Source organism: Tigriopus californicus, chromosome 4 (assembly GCF_007210705.1).
Source record: "Tigriopus californicus strain San Diego chromosome 4, Tcal_SD_v2.1, whole genome shotgun sequence".
Classification (NCBI taxonomy): domain Eukaryota; kingdom Metazoa; phylum Arthropoda; class Copepoda; order Harpacticoida; family Harpacticidae; genus Tigriopus; species Tigriopus californicus.
Genome location: NC_081443.1, coordinates 6,816,730 through 6,837,840, shown reverse-complemented (window position 1 = coordinate 6,837,840; position 21,111 = coordinate 6,816,730). Strand labels below are relative to the sequence as shown.

At 40.1% G+C, this 21,111-nt stretch overlaps 1 protein-coding gene across 2 annotated transcripts; it reads right to left on the bottom strand.

Moving 5' to 3' along the window:
• Positions 1 to 82: 82 nt before the first annotated feature.
• Positions 83 to 16,546, bottom strand: LOC131879786 (uncharacterized). Of its 2 annotated transcripts, XM_059226203.1 has the most exons (6): positions 16,232 to 16,546; positions 14,832 to 15,248; positions 6,353 to 6,519; positions 6,138 to 6,274; positions 5,876 to 6,052; positions 83 to 1,206 (listed from the first exon to the last, which is right to left on the bottom strand). In XM_059226203.1, the coding sequence occupies exons 2-6, from the start codon at positions 14,949 to 14,951 to the stop codon at positions 1,037 to 1,039; spliced, it is 771 nt and encodes a 256-aa protein (XP_059082186.1). In that variant the 5' UTR covers positions 14,952 to 15,248; positions 16,232 to 16,546; the 3' UTR covers positions 83 to 1,036. The 2 variants fall into 2 exon arrangements, with proteins under 2 accessions (XP_059082186.1, XP_059082185.1); XM_059226202.1 differs by lacking the exons at positions 14,832 to 15,248; positions 16,232 to 16,546 and having other exon boundaries at positions 6,353 to 6,941.
• Positions 16,547 to 21,111: the final 4,565 nt, after the last annotated feature.

The window sequence follows — 21,111 nt, the reverse complement described above, 5'->3', positions numbered from 1 at the left end:
TTCGAGCGTTTGGACCTTCCAAACGAACGAACGAATAAATCCCTTCTCGTTAGCATTTGTAAACATGTCGCATGGCTGTCGTAGAAGGCGATGGCTTGGACCTGCTTAAGTCATGGAATGCGAATGATCTCTTCTTTCAAAATATCTTTGAAGGTTGTTCAATTTGTTTATTTCATATTTTGGTAGCGTGGTCACTAAGCTGTTGCTCTCTCTATTTGCAGTTTATATATATGTATGTATATTTAAGGAAGTCGCGTGCTAGTTCTCTGCGCGGACATGTGGTCTTTGTGTTCAGAATGGATTTGGAAGGGCATACGCGTGATATATAGGGGCGTGTCATGACGAAGAACGAGTTAAAATGTCTCATCATGTTTGATCTACAACTCTACTGAAGCAGTTGTGTTTTAATGGATTCATGTGGAAGTGGAGGGGTGTGTAGGTTGGAAGGATGGATAGATGAATGGATGGGCGGATGGATGGATGAGAGCCTTGATGGATCACCTCCGCTTATGCTTTTTCAGTTTAGGACAGAGCTTACCGTCCAAGTATTAATCTCTCATAATCGCACTTGGTTGCTGGAACTCCTTCGAATGAAATGTGTCATTTACATACTACAATAGGGGCATAATCCATCATACGACGATACGAAGTCACTTTCAATTCGCCCAGGAATTGCATATCTCGTACAATTCCTCAATGCAAATATGCCTCGAAGCCATTGGAAACTTGCTCTGAAACCATAACCCTCTTGTTCCGGATGTTTTTTCGAGACCAACATTTGTAGCATTTGACCAAGGTAAACACCTTGGTGGGGGGAGCCAATAGAACAACGATATTGAACAAGAGCTCGTCTTGGCGGAAGTTCTCAAGCTGAGAAGGAGTACATGTTCATGACTGTCTGAGCAAGTCCATCCATCGTCCATCAGGGTCCGTCTTTCATCTGTTCGTTCTTTCATCCGTCCATCCATCCTTGGGAAGAGAGGGGCAGAGAGGGGGGAGGGGAGGGTAGCATATCGCATTCCGATTTGTCTCTTTATTATACCATACTAGGTGAATGCGAGCAGAGACAACAAAACGACGAGGACATGCCATTCAAGGCGCATCCTCGAGAGGCCAAACTTCTGGTGTTGACAGAGCTGGACTTTCGTTTTCGCTTGAAAATCCACGTCCGCTTATTGGCATCCGCGTTAGTAAGGCCATTTCGAGCTGAAAGCGAACAAAGTGGAATAGATGTCATCAATATTGGAGGTCGATCATACAAGATAAGAGTACATTTTAAATGAGACGGATCTGTGATGGCCACGGTGCCCGAGTTATTCGTTCCCGACTAGTGCCATAAAATTGCGATTTCATGCATTTTGAATGAGGTTTCACGTCCTGTTCTTGTTTCTCTTTGACTGCCTTGCCATGCTCCCTTGCAAGTGCTCGAGTCTTGAACCAGATCGAAAATCCTCGACCTTCAAAGTCATTCCACCGGGGGAATTGTCGATTTCTTCCTCGCCGCTGGAGGATATTGGAAGAGCATTGAGAGAACCCCCATCATTCTCTTCACATCCGTGCTGCCGAAGTTTCTCTAGTCCTGCCCGTCTGCCTGATTGCTACTTGAATCTACCAACCAACAACCTCTTTTGTTTTAGTTTCTGCCAAGCTTCCCCATGTTCCAATTTGTGAAAAAGCAAGTTCAATTTTCAAGCCTGGATTACGAGCTTACATGACTTTCAACGGGAAGGATACCCCTTAACCAAAGTTCGATTCGCAGAAGCTAAAGCGCCGGAAAAAAGGGACTATGAGGTAGATTCTCCATGACATGAAGGAACCATGGTCCCACTGTGTCGGTATATACTGTAACTGTACCGCTTATGGTAGGAAGGCTGATTGCTTTCTAATGACATTGCTAAGTGAAGTCATTCAAGAAGCTCCCTGTATATACATTAGCTCGCAAGCCAGACTTTCGTTGGTTGGCTTGGAATTTTATATTTTCAACCGCATGGACTCCCGGCTCAGATTTAATCCAACTTCGTTCCCTTGACGTATGAGCTTGATATATTTCACCACCATTATACAATTGTGCAAAATTCAATATCACTAAAATAAGTAAAGGAAAATTGGACGGGTATCGTAGGATCAAGATCTTCCTTGTTCTCCAACCTCGAAATGGGCAATTTTCCCATTTCTTTCATTTCCATCTCAGATAGGGCTCATTTTATTGCTATTACATACCACCGCCAAGAAAATTGGATCATCAGAGTATATGACTCCTTATATTTCAGAGCTGTCATAGTTATAAGCTCTCCCCTCAAAATAACCGAGTGTTACTTCAACCATTCTGGGTATATATTTTAGGCGTCGGGCCTTGCTTTGTCAATTACTTTAAGTACGGACGTGAAAAGTAATAATATTTGACTTGTATTCACTTAGCTTGAAAGACCTTGGTATTTCAAAAAATCCAGAGCCATCGGTCAACTTCTTGATGTGCATTACTCGAAATTTTCGGATGCACGACGTGCCTGAAAAATACCTTGTTAATTCTAAGCATTACAGAATTCACCCTTTAGTGAGCGTTTATTATCATTCAGTGGTGGGCCTACTTTGATCATTCTAGCAGTATTAGCGCAATGTTTCAAGATAGCGTGTATTGGGTGACGGTTCAAAATGACACGCAAATCCATGTGTGTACACAAGAACAGGAAGCCTTAAGACAAGGAGTTCTAGTGCGAGAACACATGTGATAAAAATAGTGATCCTTGCCGCATGTTCTAAACGTTTTTTTAACACTCGTTTTAGCGGGAACCAGGATGCTTACGTAATAGACTAACTAACTAACTCATCATTTGTCAGCCAAATAATCAAATAGTTTGTACCCTCTCATATCGAACAAAACGATAAACAATCCTAAAAATTGAAGATCAAGTATGCTTTTGATATGAATATTATATGAATATTTTGACCTCCACATTTATGAATGCCAATCTAATTTCAAGTAGTCTAATTTTTGGGGGATTTGTCAGGCCTCACCGCTCTTCCTGAAGCTCTTTCGACGTCATTCGCAACACTTTCACAAACGTTTTGCAATCTCAGAGGTTCTCCACATAGTGATGAGCAGAAACTCTATCCAGGTGGTCCAATCCTTCAGACATGTGTTTTGACTTCTTTTAAGAGAGCCTGTTTCTAAAAGGAAGTAAACTCAAAGCAACTAATGCATGCTGATAAGTAGACCTCGCGAAAAAAGGTTGCTTCTTTGCATAATTTTTTTGTTGGAAACATTGCACAAAGAAGTTGTGAAAATATGGAAAAGTGGTTACAATGGCAAAAACGTTGTTTATTAACCCCTTTACTTCATTCTTTGTGTTGCAAAATGCTCATAATCTTAAGTACCGGGGATTACATTACAAAGGGCGGTTAGTAAATCCCAAGGAAAAATTGAATAACTGTCAAGAACTTTTGCCTGGGGATTTTATTCTTCACGTGATCATGCTACACGGAAGTAAATAAAAAAGGGGACGCAAGATAAAAAGGCAACAAATATAGACTCCAAACGGCTGTAATGTTGTAAAATGTGAAAACAAGTTAGGATGAAGTCAAAAAGGTCAAAAAATGATAAGAATCTAAAACAATGGGGAAATTATAATTTTGGCCCAAAAATACTTTTGAATCAAGAAGGCCGTAAAATTTTAAAAGGTTTTTTTCAGGATTAAACTTTTTTCGAGGCTTACTTGACGACATCTTGCTTGTGTGCCAAAGTCATAGTGATCTTTTCATTTATCACATCATTGCAAATTTCAACAAGTTAAGACATCAGAAAACTAGAAGTGGTTCAATGCTTTCGCAACACCCAGCAGAGGTCTTTGGCATACCTTTGCTCCAATTAATGAGGCTTTTAATCGAGAAAGTTTGCTGGAATTTGGCAAACATGTTTAATGCTTGAGCTTGTAGCTTTTGTGGTCGTAATCATGTCGGTTTAGAAACTTTGATTTGTCACACAATGATAACACTACTGGGTGACAGAAATGTCTCCGGCCACTTTCTCAAAATCGTTGTTATTGAGACCAAATGTAAATTTGGCACCAGAAAATATGCTGCTTTCTTCTTGGCCAATTTGTTTTAGAAATCAAATCAATGATTATTTTGGTGAAAACAGAAGAGTGGTGCGAGAAAAATCTTTCCTCGTTCTTGAGTAAGGATATGTGGCACCCCTCCTCCCCAGATTTGAACCCAATGGACTTTGCCATCTAGTCAAATCTGGAGAGAAGACGGAGGGGGGGGGGCAGTTTTTAAGAGTCTTCCCGATCTCAAGGCAGCCCTATTAGCAGCTTGGGCAAATTTACCTGAAGCAAAGGTCCATACTTGCAGCAGAAGTGCTCGTCGAGGTTTTCGGACCGTACTCAAAAAGCGAGGAGGATATGTGGAGCCATATATTAATAAAAGAATTGAATGATAATGTTTGATAACTTCGTGTTTTATACGTTTACCCCGCAACATGCTTCGTTAGGCCTAAAAAAGCAATTTACCGTGTCCGGTTTCTTTCCTGTCACCCGGTAGTGGTATCTTTGTCGTTCTGCAAAAACTAAATCACGGTAAGGTCCTTTTTTGCTTAAGTCAAATTGCAAAGTTTGTCGGTCATCTGATAGGACGAAACTTTTAGATTGGATGATGTGTCATTACTTTTAGTAGCTTTAGATTTACGAGGAACTTGCTAACTCGATGCTCTCATTATTATTAATCGTTTCATGCCAATAGCGAGCCACACCGCAATGAGCAATTAAATGTCTCGTGCTCAAAACAAGGAACCTCGTTTTCAGTCTCCAGGTACCAAATAAAAACTTTCTTTGAGGGTCTACTGTAGTTGTTTTTGCACTCAAGAGCCAACAAGGCCAACAGACATGTAAGTGGTTACATATGTTCTGGCCATACCGTGATTCCATGCACCGAGTGTAAGTCATTTGTGATCCAAACAGAAAAAAGAGAATTGTACTACCATAAGAACACACACACTCATCAACTATTGGTCCATGAAATCGCACCCGAGGGAACGAACAAAGGTCCATTGTTAATTGGGTGTGGTAGCATTTGTTCCCAATGAGTTCACAAATGGATTCTGACGGCGGACCAAAGGCACTTCTGTCAGTATAAAATCTAAGATAAAAATTACCACGGATGCAGAATGTCGACACGGTAACATTGTTATCATTTTTGAAAGAAGTATTTTTATGGCCCCAAAAATGTGACACTTGAAGCCTTCAAGCAACATCAAGGCCATGGATTTGAAATGTTGGTTGGTTTTGCCAAACCCATCACTTTCACGCATTCAAACAGCCTGGTCTTTAACATATTGAAAACAACCTGCTTTAGTGTTACCGCAGAAAACTATGTTCAAAGTTATTTCTGTAAAGACAAATCGCAAATGTGTCAGAAGATTTTGGCGCCTCCCTGCACCTGAATACTGCGGAAGGCTTTGTTAGTGTCATTGTGTCAAAAAGCCAATCCATGTCAAAATGTGCCACAAGCACACTGGTTCAAAAGCACCAATGTTATTATATCGAGGATCAGATATTTCACAAAGATTGAAGTGATCTCACTGTGCTTTCTACTACAGGCATCCAGAGCTTTGTTTCAAAACCTGAGAGGGAATAAATGCCGAAAGGCTATAGAATGCAGATTTGAGAGCCCTTTGATAAATGGATTCAGAAACAGATTGCTCCCTTCCAGCTTGTGGAACAACTTGAATAATAGAGCAAGCAATAGCAATTCTGTATTGAGTGCGATAGGGGATCAAACTACGCTAGATGCCAAGCTCCTGTAAGTTATTGGATGCGACTCAGAGTGAAAAATTGTGATGGGTTTTGATTGATGCCGAGATATATTCGAACAGACTTACCCTTTTCAGGGTCCTCTTTGGGGAGGCATTCGGCCATTTCATTGATGATTTGGCAAATCTCACGGCGATCCTTTTCAATACTGATCCGCTCCTCCACATTAAAATCCGGCTTCATGGACTTACAAATGACAATCTGTGACAAAACCGAGCCTAAGCCATGCGCCGTTGGTTTGTTATCTGAAATGTCAGGTTGTTCATCGGGTTTGTGTTTGGGACGTCAATTAACGTAGGTATTAGCTCGTTATTACTCTCATTTCCTCACCATATATGGAGCTCATGTCCATTGGAATGGCCACCACTAATCGGAGACATTTGTCCAGCTCTCGTTCCAAAAGCTGACTCAGCATGTAAAGGCAGATCAGTTGATGGTTGTCCAGAATGGTTCCCTCCGATAAAGCACTACGAGTAACCGCCCAAATTAGCCCATGTCATCTGAGGCCATCAGAGAAAGCGAAAAATAGTCGCTATGGGACATACCTTTTTATTTGTGGAAGAAGTTGTGTATTGGTCTGTTTGCAGGCTTCAACGCATTGGCGACGGACTCTGCGAATTTTTTCGCGAAGCTCGGCCGAGTCTTTGGCCGTGCCCACGTGAATGAGGAGATCCCGGAAGATGGCAATCTGCAGATTGATGTCAATGATCACCTGTAACATGAAGACGAATGAACGTCTGAGTGCTATCCTCATACGCGAATGTGTATGTATGCAAGTGAACATAGGCAGAGCCGAGGTAAACAATGAAGGGCGGAACACTGACTGATGAAAGGCCGAACGCGGACCTTGATCCATCACGTCATTAATTTTTCAAGCGATTTATTTTCCTTCTCCGATGGCGTGTCTGTTTAGTTCTAGTTAGGCTCTTCTCACCAGCCTTGTCCCTCATTTTACCGTCATCTCTCTCGATTCTCTGTCAAGATTTGCTTTCTGAGAGGCCCTTAAAAGGTCGTCGTTTATTTACTTTGTCCGGGTGGCACGACGAGCTTCCTCGCTTCCTGGAGTGCAAAAGTTCGTTCAATCGGCAGTGATGCGATGACAAAGTGCTCGAGTAAAGGATGTAAAGGATATTTATATCCTCTTGCCAGTGCTTGTCCAAATTGTTCTGATCAAGGAATGAGTGAGGTAGAAAAGAACTCCAGTGAAGATGTCTGGCTTGGTTACATGAAAAAGAGATTAATTTTCCAAGGAAGTTTGATGGATGGATGGACTGCTGACTTACATTTATCCCGCTTTGACTCTACCTCCTCTTGGCATGTTTTTCGTTCAAAAATGTACACCAACTGTTTTCGACATGACCTCATAAAAGGCCGCTCGGGATTCAAATGGCCACATGGTAGTGTGCAATCAAGAGCTTTTACCGTAGTCAACTAACTGTCTCAAAAACCATCGTCAGAAAAAGAAGCAATTACGAGCACTCCTACAATACTACGTTGAATGCGCTTTCAAAACAAATATCTCCTCCTTGGAAAAACACTCGAGCCAAGTACAAGTGAGGAAAGTGTAATGGGAAGTCTGTATTCTATAGACACTTCTCAGCTAGTCCCCATTTCAACTTTTTAAAATGATTCATTGTAGAGACTCAAGAGAAATGCAAAGTAGACGAGCAATTGTTTATTCATCCACTACTTTAAAGCATACACGCACCAAAAGAATCAAAATGCACTGAACTAACAAACAAGCAAGTGCTCAGAGGAACTTCGTCGTACTGAACAAACCAGCTTAATGAATGCAGGTCTTTATTTGACATTTCAAACAAAGTGATTGCAAACGCACATCTCAAGAGGTAGGGGCATTCCAAGTTGCGAAAAATGAAGCCTCAAAATTAAACAAAAACTCTTTGAATGCACTACGCATTGTTTCATTCAGTGAAACAATACGTTAATACAACTAATACAATTAATACATATTCATAATCATTGACTAAGATCGTGAACTTTTTGTATAAAATAAAGTCTAGTCCAGGAACATCCAAAGATATGAGAGAGCTCTCGTTTTGGAAGAGGCTAGAAAGGTTGGGACTGTACGTACAGTGTTCAGAGAAGGTACGAAAGGTATCTGATATTGTACGTCTTCAAAAGCATCCTTGAGCTTTGTCCCAACCCCGGTTTTAGGGTAAATTGTAGTGACTGTAGAAGCTTAATGTGTGTTTTGAGAGCACCTTCAAGCCCTCGAAAATCCAGGCTAGTTCGAACAATGAAGTCCACTCTTATTGCTTCTCGGGCTCTTCCATTCTTTAATTTGCTTTATTCTAATATTCGTAGGGAATACGTTGGCCTTGTTAATCCGGTTGCATCTTTCAAGTCAGACTTGGACAAATTTTTAGATAGCATTCCAGATCAGACCTACATTCAAGGGCTAGCTCGGTCTGTCAACTCTAATTCGTTGGTCGAACGAATAACATATGAAAGTACAAATATGTAAAATGAATAAGTTTTTTGCCGTGAATTGCTGGGAATTCCATTTCCATTAGCGGTAAAGAAGTCCGCAAAAATCACAATCACACGACTTCATTTGGATGTTTTGTGTCTCTAATCCTGCCTTTGAAACTGAAAACCAAGTGCCATAATGGTGACGGCTTCAATACAATTTTAATTATAGAATTTACGCCAATCTTCAATTATGTGGTTTGCAGCATGAGTTGAAGAAAATTCAAGTAAGGCTTAAAACAGGAAATTTTACATACACATTGAGTTTCAAAGTGTCTCCGAACTATGAAGGGGGCAGAGAAATGTAACTTGCCACTTTAGATATAAAGTCATGATGACATAAACGCAAAGTAGGTGTTTCCAGATCCAATCGGAAACGGAAATTACCTGGTTCTTCTCGTTGGACCTTACGTTGCACAAAAAGTGGTTTTCATTCTGTACATCAAAAGGCACTTTCTTACTTTTTGAGAATTAGCCTGCTCCAAAATTAGAACAGATTTTTTGTCAATTGTTCTACATTGGTTTCGAATTCATATCAATTGCCTTTTGTAAGATCGTTAAAAATTCTTTTTAATTTCGGTCTTTACGGTTTTGCATCAATCTATGTAGTATTGCTATTCGCTCCTTAGTTGGGACTGTCTCATAGACCTTGTTGCTTGTTCTCATTGCGAGCTTATGGCCTCCTTTTCAGAGTCCACTATATAACCAAAGCAATGAATGCAAAATAAATGATATCAATATTGTGTACTTATCTCTGAAAATGATACTTATATTTCAAAAAGTAATGCCAAAGACGAAGACAACTCGAGAAGCATTCTTATTTTCCTCCAAAGTAGTTGGGACGGGGAGTCTTGCTGTACGATCCGGATCCACCCACAAAATTTCCACCATAATTTGGTCGCCCTCCGCAAGTGCACGTCAAAGACGAAATCCGCTCATCCATATGGGTGTGCTTGAGCTCTCGAACCACGGGCCGAGAGCTGGTACGGGCATCCACGACGATCTTGTCTCCTCGCTCGTAATCAGTTTGTCCATCATGATCGTAGCCGATGAATTCGCATCCAGCATTGACGATCAAAGACTCGACATCGTTCCTTCGTCTCCACGAGAGTTCGTGGTAGCCCGTTTTCACGGTATATTCCCAACCTTCGCAACCATCGTCATCATATAGATGAGCACATTCACCAGCCTTGAACTTGGGATTAGCGCAATCGTCAAAGACGTTGAAGAGACCGGGCTTGGCCAAGGCCAACGAGGGCAGAGCAATCAAGAGGCAACACAAGGCTTTCATGGTGGATAATTGCAAATGATGAGGATGCTAAGAGGGGGAGGACTTTTTATACCAAAGGATGTTCACAAGGACAAAGTCTAAAGTTGATAACCCGACTTGGCAACCAGGCCAAGCAGAAGTCCAGTGCTTTTAGTAGCCTGGGGAAAGCGTTGGGATTAAAGAGAAGAGGAAAAACAATTTGAGAGGATTCCGCTCCAAGGAGGCGAATTTTGCTTATCAATACGCGCAATTCCAAAAAAACATCCCATCGCCAGCCCCGGGTTTTTAACACAATTAGTGATGACGAAAGCGGACGCTTCTCGCTAAAGAAGTACTAACTTCTGGATCGCATTTTTTCACATTCTAGGTTTCGGGTTATGAAGAATGCTATTTCATATTTTTTAAACGTAACGTGTGAGCTTGAGATTTCAGAAGAATCAGAAAAAACAAATTCTTATGATTTAAGAAGTAGGATATTTTGCCACAAATGTCCAAAAAGTGAGTGGTATGAGAATAACACATTGAATGGAAGCTTTCTTTCGAATTTCAGTGAGAAAATAGAAAAGACAAATGGTCCTTTTCTCTTTCCTGATCAAGTTTGGATGAGGTTTAAAAATTCGTCAGATATAAGTTCTCAAGTGAGACGATGTCATAGCATAAGAAGGCAATCAATGCTAGTCCATTGTACAAGTTTAAAACTGCTGTAGTAGTATGTTGATCTAAGAAAAACCAATTATTTTTGTCAGCCCTAAGTAACAAGAAAATATAGTTTTACATGAATACAGCAAGTGGAAAAGCGAATTGTATCCTTTTCTGCATTTCTACAATTGTATAACAAAAATCTCAACAACTTTTTACGATCCACCATCTACTCGGAAAATAGTCTAAATTGTGATTAATTTGAAAAAGGGTAGTACACCAACTCAATTGTCAGGTCTCCGAGGGTAAAAACAAATTTTAATTCTCCCAGGGTAAGCAAATTTCAAGGCCTTCGTAAATTGTTCTTGCACGTCCGCAAACGTTTCTCAAACACTAAATTGCAAATGTTTACAGGTAAGCCAACAACACTGACGGTTTTTTTTCTTTCAGGTTCGTCGTGAAAGGAAAGATAGAACAGGGAACAAGCTCTCCGGTCAGTATTTGGTTTAGAATAATGTTGCACAAACGAAGGTACTCTCATCAAAGTAACTTTAATGAAGCATGTAATTATGTCGGGACATCAACAATGAATGGTCGGTCATGGTAAAAAGAAAATTACTCGGAATCAAGTTGGGAGATGATTAAAATATTCACCATCCTCTTGTTTTCGTGCAATACTACTTGCAACCAAGAAAGGTCAATCCACTAGCTCTGTTTAGGACTGTTTAGAGTGATGTTTTCAACATGTTAATTTTTTTGTTCAGTTTTGACGAATGGGGGAATTTGTTCTACGAATGACTTCGGTTATGGAAGTCCATGAATGCTATGATTGCTGTGTGATAAATCATCTTGGCTTAAAGGTGTTAGGGATTCCAAATTCATTTATGTACGATTTGTTCGCCGATACAAGAGAAAAATTTTCCTTGATATTGCTACTTATGATCCTCTTAATTTCCAATCAAAATTCGCTTTCCATATCTTGGATCTATTCACAATTCTCCAAAAATCAAGCCATACTTGTATTACATCTACGTTACCTAAAACTGCACTTGAACATAAATCAAAGCCTTTATCACGTGTTCGTAAAGCAAATATTATTGTTATTATCACTATCTTGCGGACTTCCTTAAAGTTACTGGGAATGGCATTCCTAACAGTTCAAGACGAAAACTTATTCATCTTACTTAGCTTTATTTTCACATATTATTTAATCTCCCAACTCTAATTTGGCTAGCCCTTGGATAAAGGGCTGATCAGGAATTCTAGTCAAAAACCTGTCCAGGTCTGACTTAAATCCTGCTACTGGGTCAACACTGACATACTCCCTACGAATATTTGAAGGCAGCAAAGTGAACAATGAAGGAGAGAAAGAAGAGAGAGAGTTGGACTTCATTGTTTCAATCAAACGTATTGTACACGGGATCAGTGAGGATAAGTGAAAATGATAGCTTTATTCTACTTCGCTTACATTGGAAAAGTAGTTGAAGCTCCAGCAACGATCGCCAGAAATTGAATGAATCTTAGATAAGTGCTCACTTGGCACAATGCTTTTTAGCAGAACCAAATTCCAGAATGGCCATGGGAATCCTCCTCCACAACTTCCCACATCTCGAGGTCCCTGCAAACCTTTTTCATTCACTTGCCAACGAGCGTACATACATTTGGAGTACGTACATTCTATTGGCCGACGACCCTTTCTAAAGAACATGGCCTTGTGGAACACATCTTCCATTAAGCACTTAATGTATGTATAAAGAAAGCAGACAGCATTTGACAATGATGAATTCCACGTCGGAAAGTTCTTGGCCTTAAAAACAGACGGAGGTGCTATTCCCTACATAGAGTAGTACGTAGATTAAAGTATTATACTATTTTGCAAAATAGACTGAGGATGTGCCCTACCGCAATCTAGGTTATGAGACCAAGCCAAAACCAAGTCCAATTGCAACAAGAAATAACGAACGTATAGACCCGCATTAGGCTTGGTTCTTAGACTCAATAAAGGTCTTACAGTTTATGGCACACTCTCAATGATTGAACTCAAATGTAAGGGTGATACATTTACTCCTTATTTTAGAAAAAGGAACTATCCTTTTGCAATTTTTCAAAAGTGTTGTCAGTGCAAAGAATAAAAAAACAGTTTCCTTGACCTAAAATGAATGGGAACAATAACCCGTCCTTTTTATCAAAGAATGGCTAAAATCCAACCAAGCGGTAGTTCTGCCGTTGGTGAAAGCTGAAGCTGAGCAATAAGTGACAAGCTAGTAGTCATAACTTCTTCTTCATCCGGTTCCTGAAGCATTTCCGGTCGTCCATTAGAATAAGGAAAAGGGGGGGGGGCTTTCTGTCCCCCTTCTTGATACCAAGTCTGTACTGTCTGTCCATGAAGGAAACAGATGTAATGGTTGCGATTGCTTTGAAGTCTGAATGTGAAGTTTTCTACGGACGGCTTTCTTTATCTCAACCTCATTCAATCTTCATTCCCAATCTGATTCCACGGCATCAGTGTTCCCAATAACACCGTCCTGAGAGCTGGAAAATCAAAAGTGGTTGAAAAGGAAAGACATTTTCCCTGGATAACGAACTTCTTCACATCTGGTTAGGTTTGAAAAGAAAATCGAGATTTTTGAAGCCGTTTTCGTCGTTGTCGGACCGAGAAATAGCCTTTTGGGAGATCCTAGCATTTGCTAAAGAATCATAGGACCGTCCATTGAATGGGTTTACAAAGCTGTTGAGGATGAGGAGATTCCAGGGCGTAATTAGTAAATTCCATTACCACAAAATGGCTGCCTAGGAGATTTTTGCACCCGAGTGACAATGTGAAACTAATTAAAAGTGCAGCAATTGTCCAGTCAACTTGGTGAAGAGCTAATGTGTCTGCGCAATTAACACGAGATTAATGAATTCAACGTCAGGTTTCCACGGCCAAAAGGCCTACGGTCTTTGGCGATTCTGGAATGCGACTTTATTACATGGTTTCCTTTTGTTCCACGTAAGTACCTTCTTTGGAAACGAATTATTTTGAGCATGGAGTTTGAACTTGTTCCTAGATCTTGCGTTCATGACATGAAGGTACTTATGTACAGTAAGGGGGCACGAATTTTTTTTTGTGTACTTGCTTCAAATGATCCCTTTGTTGACGAATCCTTCAAAAGCTGGTTGCTTGCAAGAGCTCAAGAGCTTAGTGCATGCATCAATAACGATTGCAATAATGGCACATTAGTTGTAGATACTTTTAGAAACATTGGTAAAAAAAGCACTTCACAAACTAAGTGGATGGAATGAGAAGAGCTGGCTTTCAGCCTGAACTCGGTGCTTTGCATTAAGTAATTGCCACGCTGCTGTTCAAGTTCAGGTTAAATCTGTGAAGAGCCCATTTATAATCAATATCGCCCAAAGTTCATTTCCATTCAAAAGGCTCTCCAATTCGATTACAAAACAGTGCGGCTGGTTTCATTCACTGGCTATTGTACAATGTCTTGAAGGTCAATCCAATAAACCTTGCACGGCCTTGTCCTTAACTTTTTGTGGAGACAAAAACCACGCAAATGCCAGAAGGATCGTGTGCGTTCAAATTGATTATCTTAGTATGATGTAGAACTGCAAATCATTTTAATTGATTCCAATGCATTAGTTTCAAACCTAGACCATTCATTAGCTATTCAGTTTGTTCTCCAAACCCTTCTTTCACCTCAGGAACACTTTATTCGAAAGTTCGAAAAGCAGGTGTAGTCGTCTTTACTCTCAAACAGCTTTTTACCGATGATGGAAACTTTAACCAATCTTCATTAATTTGAGGCACATTCGTGGAAAGGAAACCAGAAACAAGGAGAAGCAGGAAAGTCAGTGGATCGTAGCAAAAAATTTCCGAGAGTAACAGAAAGAGAGAGACTCAGTGTGTGTGTGTGAGAGAGAGAGAGAGAGAGCGAGATAGAGCAGGGTTTGTTTATACGGTTAGTCCTTCCACGAATCATGAATACTTGTCAATTAGCTGATGCCACCTGAATCATTTATTAATGGTCACATTAGTAAAGCTAGCCATGGGAGACTTTCTGCTCAGATGCGTGAGCTTGCCCATTATGATGAGAAGTTACGATAAGTATCAAAGAGACATCTGGTGGGGGAGTTCAAATCAAGGAAAATCCGATTGACAGAATCTAACCAATACCCGGAGGTACAGAGTTACGAATGACAGTTCCATCCAGAGTGCTCGGAACCTTCTTCATCCATCCAGAGTATATTCATTCCAGTTGTAAAAAGGATTCGGAGGACCACAAAGCCTTTCTAACTTTAGAGAAGGGCCATTTCAGGCCACGAAACACTGCATCAAAAAAAGAGCGACGGATTTGAATGCGTTGAAATTGGAGCTGAATTTTAATCGGCAAAATCAGCGCTTTTTTGCCATCGATCTCATTTAATTGCGGTTGAAACAAAAAAGCCTCATTTTGATCGGACAGAATCCCGCACCTGGTTGATTAACAGAAACGTTTTAACAAACCTGGCTGATTTGAATTAATTTTTGCCTATTACCTACTTCAATGCTCAACTTGAAGGCCATTCAAAAACTAAAAGACGCTTTCACTTTTGCTCGGCTCGATTTAAATGGCAAGATCATGAGGGCTTACCATTTGTGTCTTTTTTTCATCGTCTTTGAGCCTGGTGATGGCCCCACCCCCTGATACCACCGAGTCCCCATTAAATACCACACTGCCTGACGGATTATTGGACATGTTCACAATGAGCATTTCAGATCAGAGCGCTAGCGAGGAACACTGGATTAGGGCGAGTTACTTTAGTTCAGACACACCCACTCATGGTACCGAAACTTTCCTCGAGAAACACTTTCAAATGAGATATCACGCTCATGACTGATTTCCTTTCTTGGGAGACGAATCAAGACTCGTCAATGAAGTTGTCATATTCAACCTGTTGACATATTTGGCATATGAATAGGACACTCTGTCTGATCAGCTCCAAAGAGGGATAACGAGGAGAAAATTAACCGAGTCTCGGACCGAACGATGAATTTGCGACGAGAAACCCTAGAACAGAAAAATGAATGCATATTTTTGTGAAATAAAGAAACATCGTCACGAAAACAATTAAAGCAACAACAGGTTTCCAAAAACGTCATTGATTGCTTCGCATCCAGCCTTGCGCTTGATTGACCTTGACCTTAAAGACCTTAAATTGTTTCACTGCCCTCCCCCCCCCGTCTTGAGAGAGTGTCTGTGCGTGAGGTCTTTAGTCCCATGGCATAACTACCTAGATATCATTGATTTCGAATAACACGTGTTCTTTCAACTATGTTAGTAATTTGGATCCGTCGTGTTGAAGGAGTCAACCGACACTTGTTCCCCACTCAGTCAACTTACAATGTATGTGTGAACGACAACAAAATTAGGTAGACGGATTTATGAACTGGGCCGTTACTCATTTAATATGTGGAGTAACGACGGGCTCAAATTTGTTCATTTAGAGTATTTATTGCCCTTATAAACGGAGGCTAAATTGGGTCTGCATAAATTCTTCGTTAACATGACATGGCCACGAAAAACAGTGAAAAGCGACCTAATGATTTAGAGCTTGGCAGCACTACGTAAAGTTAAATGTTAAAAAGAACCTGGCTTCAAATGAATATACACGAAAAGAAAACCACTGAAGCAATCAAGAAAAAACATCATCTATACTTCATACTTGGAATTTCATATTTGAACCAATTTAGGTTGAGAAACAAATTTGACATGTGTCAAGGTGCAACATCGGGTTCGTGCCCCACTCTTGGCATCTTTATCACAGCTGTCAAGGCATGTTTGATGATAAGAAGAACAAGTAGAGGCTTTCTTCAGATGAAATGTATAGTTTCGAGTCGGATTATTTTCGCAATTTCAAAAGCCGCAGACCAGAAAAGAATGTAGGGTACATTGTCAACACAAAACAGACGATTCTCTGACATTGACTTCAACATAATAGAAAGAGCTTAGCGTTTCTTTATAAGATAAACGTTGTGGATCAGAGTTCATACCTGAGGAAACTGGATACATCATATTCCAGCTTAATGTGGTGAAACTTGATATCTCTCAAGTCTCTTGGGCTCCATTTTGGGTAGGGTCTCTCTAATCAAAAGAATGCTCGGAATCTCGTATTCAAAGCAAAGATTAGTTTGGGATTAGAATCTCGGGCCTGCAGTTCCAGGCTCTCACACGAACTGATTGACAAGCTGAACACTCACGAAAGGATACTTTGGCTAGCAAACACCAACAGCTTAAGCCCTGATGAAGTCACTCAAGCTGCACACTTTCCTTGACGAACGGAGGCTCAACTGGTGAAGAACTCTCGTTTCTCGTCTCTCGTTTTTTGACGGGCTTTTAAGGGAGTAAGCGCCTCCCAAAAAGGATCCCTTTTCGAGAAAGCGGAACGAACTTCTCGCGCAAAATTAGCCTCCTCCTCCTCCTCCTTCTTCTCCTCGTCTTCTTTTCCCTTCTTACTTTTCTTCCCTCTCCTCTTCCTTTTTGTTCCTCTTTCTCTTCCTGTCCCTGGTCCTCCTCCTGCTCCTTGCTTTACTGTACCTCATCACACCTCTCCTCTCCTACTTGGTTTCCGCCTATATCAACTCCACCGGTGATTACATATGTAAACCTTGTGCCAACCCACTGCTTGAACTGTTTATACCGTAGTCTGCATTCAAAATATGTAATGTTTCATGTGGTACTGAATGCGTCTTTGGAATTTTGCCAATCAACATTTTTTTGTATTGCAAAGAGGAAATCACTCCAATTTTGGTGCCTTTTCCTGGAGGGAGTATGACTTCGCCAAATTTGAAAATCTCACTCAGTGAAGCAATGAAGTAGGGCCAGCTCCTTGGGCTTGTTTTTGAGCGAGTACACATCGCGTTTCTGTTCAGAAAATCGAAGAAGGAAGCGAATGTTCCTCCATCCACTAAGGCTGACTGAAAGAAACAACCTTAGTCCTTCGAGAATGAAGGAGAGGAATTAGGGGGATTGAAGAGAAAATGGGATTTCGTAGTCGCGTTTTTTTGGCGGTCTTCATCACATGAAGCTGGAAGAAGGATGGATCCCAGTCTACCCAGTCAGGCTAGGTAACAGCAATAAATGTCACCCTAATATCTAGAAACACGAGACAGACTCCTGAAACTAATCCTTTATTGGTTAGTACGATTTAAAGTTTTCCGAACAAGAAAGAAGTTCTTTCGTTTCCCACTAACAGCTATTCGCCAGTTAGGAGGACTTTCTCGTTCAATTAATGTTATTTTTTTACCAGCTGCGGCAACGACAAACAACGAAAAATGTTGAGGAGTAGTCCAGAGGTGCTTGGGAGGGTCATGTTATCTCTTTTGGCCTTTGGAAGGTGGATAATGATCCGTCGTTTCATCCCAAGAACAGGGCAACCTAATATCTATCCAGTTCTTCATTTCCGATGTTCACGCTGTTTCCCCTGGCCTACCTTGTCAATTACTAAGCACGGTGGTTAAAAACCCTTGTCAAGTTTTAAGGGAACTACCCAAACATTGCATTTATGACATTTTTTATATCAAAAAAAAACTAAATCCATTTCATAGCTTTAAGATATTCTAGCTCAGGCTAAAGATTTGCATCAAGAATCAAAAAATAGAATTTTCAATAACCTTTTCGATAAAAATGAGGAAGGCACTTAGTTTTCACTCGAATGAAAATTGAGATATGATCTACTAAGTTTTTTATTAACTAAATGATTCCGTTTTCAGGATACTAACTCATAAATGTCCTCTGTTATATCTTAATTCAAATATCCAAGCCTGATTTGTACCAACGCAAAGGTAAAATATCATTATTTTTTACTTGTGTTCAACATTCTTCAGACACCTCATTAAAGGCTGCTTAAGATTTAAAAAAAACTCAAAAAAAAGTTTTTTTTTGTTTTTAAAGTCAGTATAAATATCTTGTGAAATTATACTCTTTCTAGTACATTTTCGTTGGATATGATTGCAAAAGTGTTGACGTGTTTTCAATCATAAAATATGCAGCTTCCTGTTCAATTCTTATTCACATGTCCTAATTGTTCACAACTTTACCCATAATAAATATGAAAGGTCTCACAGAATAGTTGGTAGCTTATTCATGCTGTCAAAATACTTACGCAATAGATTGTTTATTCAATAACCCTTCGATAAAGTATGCCATTTTACATTTGTTTTTCCGCACCTAGAAGACGCAGAGGGCTCTATTTCCGCTCAATGAAAAGGACAATTGTATGTAGTTTCTTAAGAATATAAATGAAAACATAAATTAATGCACTTTTGAAATTTACAAATCGTATGCCCAAAAGTCTGTATCATAAAAGTTTCAAGTAACGTTATATAGCATTTTGAGCAATATTGAAATTGTGCAAGGATAAGAAACATGACATTTTATGTGATATTTCAATTTAGATATAGCCGGGACAGTTTGGAGCTAAAATTGATGATGACGACTTTATGTAATATAACTCAGTAGCAATGAAATAGATACCACTTCAAAAGAAATTAGGGTAAGAAATGTTTTCCTTTTTCCGTTGAATAAAACTTTTAAAATTTTAATTTTTGACCTTATCTTTTGGTATACAAGTTGTTAGGCTTGGCTAAAATTCAATATAATAATGAGACTAATAATAAAAAACCAGGATTAAATCCGGTTTGATGATGGAAGTAGTGCTAGTGCTGGGGCGACTCTAAACTTGACTCTGAGTCCTTTCTAAAAGATTCAACTCCAGAAGTGTAAAAAAAAATGTCATTCTTTGGTTTAAATTTCGCAATATGAGTCTTTTTGTTCGACTTGAGTACATTAAAAGACTTGATTTCTCTGCTGGACTCGCCCCAGAATCCCCAAACCGATTTCAATCCTGGCTTTCCAACGTAGTGTAAAGCCGTCTGGTGTGTTCTGGGTGAGCAAATGCTCGTGCTCATCATATTATTCTAGTCATTCATATAAATATTCCATATAAAATATTTTCCAATGACCCTGATCTGATCCAGTATGTCCATGTGACACCTAGTAATCTGTCAGATCATCATGTTCTTGAGATAGGGTCGACCATTACTCAAAAGCCGGCGTGCTCTAGAGTAAAACCGGTCAAAAAGGTCGGTTTGGCTAAGTTCAAGTTCAAAGATGAACATTGGCCATTGATTATAGAAAGATTAGAAGAACTTGACCTGATTTCAATTCTGAAACAGGAATCGTCCATAGCTGCAGCCATTGAAAATTTAGTTTTGGTTTTTAAGGAAGTTTGCTCCAGTTTAGCAATATCTGAATGTGTTCCAAAAGGTGGTACATGGACAAAAATTCCAAAATATAGGAAGACTGTGTTCAAAAAGAGTTGCAAACTAGCAAAAAGGCTGAAGAGCACATCAAATCCAGTAATTGTGGCTAGTCTCCAAAAAAAGTTGGACATAGTTCAGGGTAAAATTAAGGCCTCCATCGAATATGACCAGTTACAAACTGAGAGCAAGGTGGTTCAGGAGGTCAGGTCGAATCCAAAGGCATTTTTCTCTTATGCGAACTCTAAGAGAAAAATGAAACACTCTATTGGGCCTTTTGAGGTTGATGGGGAAGCCATTAGCAATGTAGAGACTATGGCTAACATGCTTGGAGATCAGTTCTCCAGTGTGTTTTCAACCCCACTGAGTTCGGAAGCAACAACTCATTGCTCTGAAGATGAGTCTGTTGAGATTGACAAGGTTAGTCAAGTTGAGCGTTTAGATGATCTTGTAGTCACAGATCAAGATGCTTTAGAGGCCATCAGGGACTTGAGGCTTTCGAGCTCTCCTGGTCCTGATGGTGTGACATCTCAGTTTCTGATGAGATGCTCACTGGTTCTCGCTCCTATTTTCTCGTACTTGATGTGTTGCATCTTGGATCAGGGCAAGTTTCCATTTCACTAAAGTTTGCTCATGTTTTTCCAATTTTTAAAGGGGGAGATAAGTTGCTCCCCAGTAACTATAGGCCGATTTCTCTCACTTTGAATAATGCGAAAAAGTTTGAGAAGATCATGAAGTCCAAACTTGTTGAAATTCTTGAAGTCAATGAAGTCCTTCCTCCTAGCCAGAATGGGTTCCGAGCACATTTTAGCACGGTTACCCAACTGATTGAACATATTGAGCGGGTTATTGAGGGACTAGAGAGCCATGAATCAGTTGATGTAGTTTATCTCAACTTTGCCAAGGCCTTTGACAAGGTAGATCATGGGCTTTTAGTTAACAGGCTCCATGAGATTGGGATCCAAGGCAAGGTTCTCAATTGGTTAAAAAGTTTCATTTCTGGTAGGAAACAATTGGTTAAGGTTGAGGGATCCCTTAGTGACACACATGATGTCAAGTCAGGTGTTCCCCAGGGTTCTATCTTAGGACCCCTCTTGTTTATAATATTCATTGCCCCGCTTCAAAAGCTTAGTATTACTGCCAGTCTCTCTTCTTATGCAAACGATACAAAGTTAGTTTCTGGTAGGAATGGCCAAGATTTCAGTAGCCTTGCAAAGGACTTAAATCGAATCTACTCTTGGGTAACTGAGAGTAATATGGCCCTGAACGGAATGAAATTTCACTCAATGACATTTGGGTCAACTCCTTTAAATACTCCACTTGTAGATAATGGAGGTAAAGATACTGAGCAGGTCTCATCTATGAAAGATCTAGGTGTAGTCCTCCAAAATAATGGAAAGTTCAATGAGCATATCCAGTTGAAGGTGGGTAAGGCTTTTCAAATGTGTGTTTGGATATATCGCACGGTTAAGTGCAGAGATAGCATCATGATGCTAACTCTGTACAAGTCGATTGTCCAGCCACATCTTGAATATGCCTCACCCATTTGGGCTCCAATGAGTTCAGCAGGTTTGCAAAAGGTCGAACAAGTCCAAAGATGTTTCACAAGGAAC